The 7,161-nt window shown below is 41.2% G+C and overlaps 2 protein-coding genes across 2 annotated transcripts; one reads left to right on the forward strand and one right to left on the reverse strand.

The window, feature by feature from the left end:
* The first annotated feature begins 1,154 nt into the window (after positions 1–1,154).
* LOC133884066 (putative B3 domain-containing protein Os06g0632500) lies at positions 1,155–3,174 on the forward strand. The gene is made up of 7 exons (XM_062323456.1): positions 1,155–1,280; positions 1,344–1,603; positions 1,786–1,867; positions 1,946–1,959; positions 2,123–2,250; positions 2,758–2,791; positions 2,970–3,174. Exons 1-7 carry the CDS (start codon positions 1,155–1,157, stop codon positions 3,172–3,174), a joined length of 849 nt encoding a protein of 282 aa, XP_062179440.1.
* Positions 3,175–3,509: 335 nt separating this feature from the next.
* LOC133884214 (methyl-CpG-binding domain-containing protein 4-like) lies at positions 3,510–6,169 on the reverse strand. The gene is made up of 2 exons (XM_062323562.1): positions 5,972–6,169; positions 3,510–4,259 (listed from the first exon to the last, which is right to left on the reverse strand). The coding sequence occupies exons 1-2, from the start codon at positions 6,017–6,019 to the stop codon at positions 3,741–3,743; spliced, it is 567 nt and encodes a 188-aa protein (XP_062179546.1). The 5' UTR covers positions 6,020–6,169; the 3' UTR covers positions 3,510–3,740.
* Between the last annotated feature and the right edge of the window lie 992 nt (positions 6,170–7,161).

The following is a 7,161-nucleotide window of genomic DNA, read 5'->3' on the forward strand; positions in this document are numbered from 1 at the left end:
GTAGCTTAAGATCATCGCATCAAGCAAGACACAACACACATACAAGTCAAATCTATTCTGATTTTGGTTGAGCTATCTACACCTGACATATGATTTTGGTAGGCATACCATTCAGGTACAAGTTTAGAGCATAAATAATTTTCTCCTCCACTAATATAATTTATCTCTTCTTCTAATTCTATGTGTTATGTAGCTAAAGGACATTAATCTCATTAAAAAAAGCTAGAGAGATTAATTTTTAATTAAAAATTATCATGAAAAAATATTACAATAAGGCTATCAACGCTATTAGTATGAGCCACCTTGCTAATTACTCTAATAAAAGAAAGGAAAATTTTGCTTCTTAATTAATGTACTAGACAACACGGGAAATTCCCATTGACACTTGGTCTTTTAGACATTTAAGTCATGTTTGGCAGACCTCCATCTCTTCGTCCCATTTCAGATCTAGTATGTAGGTTAAGATAAAGTGATTTAAATTTTTAGTTTTAGATTAAAATAAAAATAAAATGGCTCACCCAAATATCCTAGATGTATCCACATCTCTAGCTCCACGAATCCTTAGAACTGGAGTTGTACCAAACATGCTTTAGGCCCTGTTTGGCACAACCTGTGGTTCTGCATAATCTGCTTCCTGGAGAATCCTGTGAAAAGTATATTCTATTTCTCCAGATTGTACAGTTCATTCTCAAAATACGCTTACTGATTATCTGCTAATCTTACCATTTAACACGGCTTTTTCTCTAAAATCCAAAAATAGAAGGTGTACGAACTTAGTCCTCTCGAATCCTTCAACTCTTGGGAAGTCGGATGGTCATCTCCTCCTAGGATTGTCCTGAAGCGGAAGTGTGAGTTTTTTACTCATCAAGTGCAATATGGAAGAGGATCCTCTGACTTCACCGATCGATGAAGTTAATGACTTCAAATCGATGTGGATCGTTGGATTTCAGATGGATGGATCGAATTTTATACTACAGTGTAACATGAACAACAAAATTGTTATAGTAAACCGACTGATCTACTATAGTCCTTTTGCTACAGTAAATGAACGGTACTGTTTGCATTCTCCCATTTTACTGTTCCTCTCTGATTTGGATCCGTGCCACATTGGCCATCAGTGCTAGCCCCATCGCCGGCCGGAGCGTCTCGCTTCCATGGCGCGCGGTGTCGACCACCTCGAAAGGCGTGAGTTCTTCAAGGTGCTGCTCCCTTGCTGCCTGCAGGATCTGGAAAGCCTCCAAACCACGCCGGCGCGGCGCTCCCGTCAGCCAAGTACACGAGTCAGTTGATCCCTTGCTCCCTTTCGATCGCCATGCAATGTGTGACGGCACGCACGTTCGCAGCGTGTGCCGAGCAAAGTCTCCCGGGTGATCGGAGACAGCGACGGCGCGGTGCTCGTGGTGGGCGCGCTCGGCAGAGTGTGGCGCGTGGAAGTGCGGCGCGGCGGCAAGGAGGAGGCATTCCTGGCGCGCGGGTGGGCGGAGTTCGCGCGCGCGCACGGCATCGGCGTCGGGTGGTTCGCCGTGTTCAGACACGAGGGCCGCGGGGTGCTCTCCGTCAAGGCGTTCGACACCAGCCTGTGCCGCAGGGAACTCTGCGCTCCGTGCACAGGTACTCACACAGGGAACTGAACCAGCACAAACTCATCCCATTCGAAACTTGGCGTCAAACTATTCAAGTGGTAGTAATTTGCTAGTGTTGATGCAACAATGATCCTCAACAAGACCATAACTTTTGGCTAAAGAATCTTGCAGTCCCTGCACTAACTTTGTACTTCTTGCGCAGATTTGACCCGCAAGAACATGTTAGCGAGGCGCCGAGGCCGCAGTTCATCAGAATTTTCCTCCGTGAATTCTCCAGGAAGATGGTCCGCTAGAACCACACTTCTGCCTCAAACAATTTCTCATGTTTGCTTACTCCATGTTCTGGTTCAATGTGCTTGCAGCCAATCCCTCCACGGTTTGTGCGAAATCATATGGCGCGAGACGATGCCAGGCAAGAGGCCATGGTCTTCAGCCCCTTCGGCAAGTTTTGTCGCATCAGGCTAGAACGCGATCGATCCCATGCCTTCTTTGGGAATGGCTGGGCAGAGTTTCTCTGAAGGCCACCTCCTGCTGTTCAGGTACGAAGGGAACATGGTGTTCACTGTGAAAGTGTTCGAGCCAAGCGGGTGCCAGAAAGAGTACTACGGCACAGCAATTTCAGGAGATGTCGCCGGTGAGAAAACCCCAGGTGATCAACCACACGCAGGTAACATGCTCAAAAAAAAAAAAAAAACCACTCGCAGGTAAGCAATTTCACTGATCAGAAGCTTGAATATGTGGAGATCATTTCCAATCGTTTATATACGATTGCGCCTTCTTTTTCACACCTTTCACACCTTTTGTTCGATTGTTCAGCCTAAAGTATTATCTATCGTTGAGTAAATTTTAAAAATCTATAACTATTTTAACACATTTTATAAACAACTACAACGTCTAGTATTTATTTCTAAAAACTATAACTATTTTGATACATATTAAAAAAAACAATTTTCTCCCCGAAGACCCACATGTCATCCTTTGGTAACAGTAGATTCTCTTATTACATACCACAGAGGATGATAGATAAATCCACAGTAAAGAAATTATAGTTTTTTTATAATATGTATGAAAGTAGTTATAGGTTTTTAAAATAGCCATCAGAAGTTATAATTTTCTATAACATATGTTAAAATAGTTACATTTTTTTTTAAATTTACTCTCTATCGTTTGAAAGAGGAAATGCGCCAGAGAGCAAGCCAATCATGCAGGTGAGAAGAAAACAGAATGCTCTCCGACTTCTGTGCATAAAAAGAAGGCACATCCCATGCCAGTGCATTTGACCACGACGATCATTACAGCCCGTGCACTGAAACACAATTTCGTGAGCATTCCAACATGAAGAATACAGAGCACTTCTAACTGCACCTAGGGAATTCTTCATACCAGAATGCTTCCTGATTTGTTGCTAAAGCCTCATGCAACTCTAATTCACAATGCACTGAAAACATCGGCTCAGAGCAAGAGATCATGGAAGGCGACGTTCAGGACGGCCAACACCTACTGCTACCTCCAGTCAGGCTGGAAGGAGTTCTGCCGGGACAACAGAGAAGGCGACCAGTGCACCATCAACATCGTTGAGAGGACTCTATGAAATGTTATCATCAGGTCCGGCAAACTCAGCTAGTCTTCATGTAATGTTACTGAATGCTACTGATCCGTTACTTTCTTGATATCTTCTATATGTTATACTATACTATATGAGGCGTGTTAAATTCTACAGATGCGTGATGAGCACTGCCATCTAGAGGTTTTGTAATGCTAGAAGAAATGAGTGTCATACTGGATGAAATCAAATGGCACATGATTATTTTGGTAGGAATGCCCTAGCTTGGACACGGACAGCATTGATCTACTATCTACTATGCTGCAGCTAGCTAGTGAGAAGTCCATGCATGTACTTACGAACAAAACTGGGAGATGCTGCAGTAAGGAAGCACATAACTGACGGATGCCTATAGCACAAGCTGTTAATTAGGGAAATAACTACAGTCCTACAGCACTTATCAACCATCTCAGAGTTTTCCCGGGAATTGACACATCAGAGGAAGAGGTTCAGGTGCATCAGAGCACACAGAGCAAAGTCGCTACAATAAAACAGACTTAAGTAGAGGTAGGTAGGAATGCATGATGATCACCTAAACATAGAGCAGGCACGGTTTAGAGTTTTGATCCCTTTTGTCCACTTGAAGCGTCTGCCTTGTCCTGCTTCTTGGCCTTGGCAGCCTTCCACGCAGAGTTGTGAGAAACAGTCTCCTCAACAATCTTGGGAGGTGCAAAGCTGAAGCTTGAAACTGATATGCGATCTTTGTACTCTGGATGTGCCTCCAGAAACTTATCTACATCCCCAGCACACCTTGCACGCTTCCCATTTGGCATGACATAGTAGGTATCCATTTTAGAGTAATCACGCCTCATAACCACTAATCTCTCAGTTTCTGGTGGAGGCTTTGGTATGTTGGGCTTGTCGATGACCCAGATGCGGCTTCTGTCATACTCAATGTCAGCAGGCTCTTCACAGGAACAGTCTCGTCTTCTACTGCAGAACCACGGTTCCTCAGTGAAGTTCTCACGAATTGTCTCAAATTCTTCTTTAGTTGGAATCATACGCCACTTGTAACATTCACAACATTGGACCGCATACAAGCCAACAGAATCTTTGGTGGAACCTCGTTTTCTCTATCAAAACAGAAGGGTATTTGAAACATGAAAGTATAGATTATAGCAAGAACAAATTGAAGAGGGACGTTAGTGACATGAATCTTTTGTGAAGTAGAATAATGAAACATCTTTCCAGCAAACACATTACAAAAATGAAAACTGCCGATGCAATAAGACCGAAAATTTCCACTACAGTGCATAAAAGGGCTTTTTTGTTCTTGACCATCCTACTTTGCATATTGTTTATAGCAACTTTTGCATATTGTTATACATAAGTCATGTTCTGTTACATAGAAGTAACTGCAGCAAAAGAATACTAAAAATCCAATTTAAAAGAGTGTGGAATTCCACAGTTTCTTCAAAGTCTGCACAGAAGAAAAGTAAAATAGCTTCATAGACAACAGTAATGTAAATAACTATGGTACAAACAACTTTTAACTACCAAGTTTCCCATTATTCTCATCCCCCTAAAATCTATTCCACTCTCCCTACTCCCATTTGTAGATTAGCAGTGGATGACAGAAAATGTGCTTGGAGTGTATAGGTACAAATGCATGCAGCATAGGACGGTAGTCACTCCTCTAATCTAACCGAAAAGTGCATTCCAAATTTATGAAGATGAAAGAAAGGGAAATATTAAACAAATGATGAATCTGTTGCAAAATTATATTTTAGTTCCATGGCGACAGTTGCCTTTAGCCAAGATAAAGTTAGTACGATAGCAATATCCTATAACATTGTCCTCCGCAGCACCTAAAACAACCCTTTTTATCGTTATCTTATCTAGAGATAGCGATTTGCTATACTGTTGCCCTCAGGATAGCTCAAAAAAGCTATTTTTGGCTGACTAATGCCACTACTTTTATGTAGACACACTACTGCTCGTAAGTAATGCAGTTTGGTTCTAGAACGTATATTATTGTCTGAAAAACAGCTAACATCCCTGCAATGTCAGGGACACATGGATCTTCATCACTTGCCCAAAATGATTCAGACTCCGTGTCACTTGGCTTATTTGACAAGATGAGCAAGTGCTATTGGACAGATTTCTCGTGCTTCTGTTCATACTTTCTTTGGTTCCAAGCCTCAATTCAAAGAATAACATAAACTAATTTGTTGTTCTTTGGAGCTCCTAACCTCCCTGTAACGGGCATACAGTCTTAGGTGTATGCAGCTACCATATGCACCAAATCAAACCAAATGCCTTTAATTACTGCAGTAACAAATGTAAATTCAGCCTAAAAGATATGTCAAGCCCGTTAAAAGCCAGACTTCTCATCTGTATCCACTAATGTAATAAAAACTGTGCTTCGAACTAACAGTTATTTTGGTTATACAGCCTTTAAAGCTGAGACTTTGGGCTGTTGTAGAATCAATTTTTCCATAAGATTTTTTTTCGTCAAATTGTTATCTGGCGGAAGAACCCATGTGTGCATCGACCGAACCCGAGGTCCCTAATATTGTTTAAGCTAATGCTGCAGCGCAACATTTTTTGCATCAGAAATGTGCATACTACAATCTCGAGCAAAATCTACCCAAATCTTTCGAAACCAAACGACCATATGCCACCAAATCACTAATATCTACCAAATCAACACCTGATCATGATGCAGCCGATACCAAAAACCCACCCACATCGACAAGCGGGCCAAGCAGATTGGGGGGAGAAACCAAAGCTGCGGCAATCAACCAAACAAGGGTACCAGTGATCAGTACGAGGCAGGGCAAACCTGGGAGCCGATGGAGGGGGGCGAACCCGGCGCTGGCGAGGAGGCCATGCCGGCGGCGAGGTAGGCCGGAGGAGCCACCGGCGATGGCGTCGATGCTGTATAGGGTGATGGAGGGTGTTGGGACTTGGGAGGGGATCAGGGGAGATCGCGGTCGGTGGTCCGGGTGATAAGAGGTTAAAGAGGGACGGAAGTGCCCGATGAAAAAGGACCGGAATGATCCGCAAAACTCTAACCGTTTTTATTTTCATATTTTATATAAAACAAAATTAAAAAAATAGAATAGTTAGAAACAGATACGAATTTAAAAATGTCAGATTAAAAAATAAACTAATTTAAACGAAAACACCTCAATATCGGTAGCAAACCGATAATTTAAACCCGAAATATCGACCCGTAAAATTATAACTTCAATTATCGACGCACCGTATAATTAATTTATACTAACAAAATAACATACACAAATAGACCACGTAATGATATAAGTCTCAATTGAAAAATAACTATAATATCGTAACTTAAATACTCAACCCAACATGAAGTCACACAAAAAATTCCTTATTAAAAAGGGGATACCGACAATACAGCTGAGAAATAGCAAAATCATTTTTGTCCTGTTTCTATGCAAGTCTCAAAAATCCAAAAATGGTTAATATATATATATATATATATATCACAAAATAGCAACTCACGAGTTGCAACTCGCCGTATACTGTATTACAACTACAGATAAAGCGGTTACAACTATTAGTTGCAACCATAGGCAGAGCGGTTACAACTATATGCATGTTGTAACTAGATTGTCTACCGTATTGTAAGTGTAGTATTCATCATATTGTAACTATTTTTAACTACATGATGCAATTAATTTGATTTTATTTTTTCATGTTGCAACTGTACTGCTTGACCATATTGCAACTGTAGTGTTCAGAATGTTGTAACTAAAGAGTTCATCATGTTGTAACTAAAGTGTCTATCATCACCAGAGAACACTGCAGTTCGCCATGTTATAACTGCGATATTCACCATGTTGTAACTGCGATATTCACCATGTTGTAACTATATAGACGTAACTCCTTTATGATTCTAAAACTTCGTAAAAATATAGTCTAGATGGATCTTATTTTGTTAAGCATATTTTTTCCAATAATATGCATCAAACGGATCAAAAATCGGATCTATGGTTCTAGAGA

This window comes from Phragmites australis, chromosome 11, assembly GCF_958298935.1.
Source record: "Phragmites australis chromosome 11, lpPhrAust1.1, whole genome shotgun sequence".
Classification (NCBI taxonomy): domain Eukaryota; kingdom Viridiplantae; phylum Streptophyta; class Magnoliopsida; order Poales; family Poaceae; genus Phragmites; species Phragmites australis.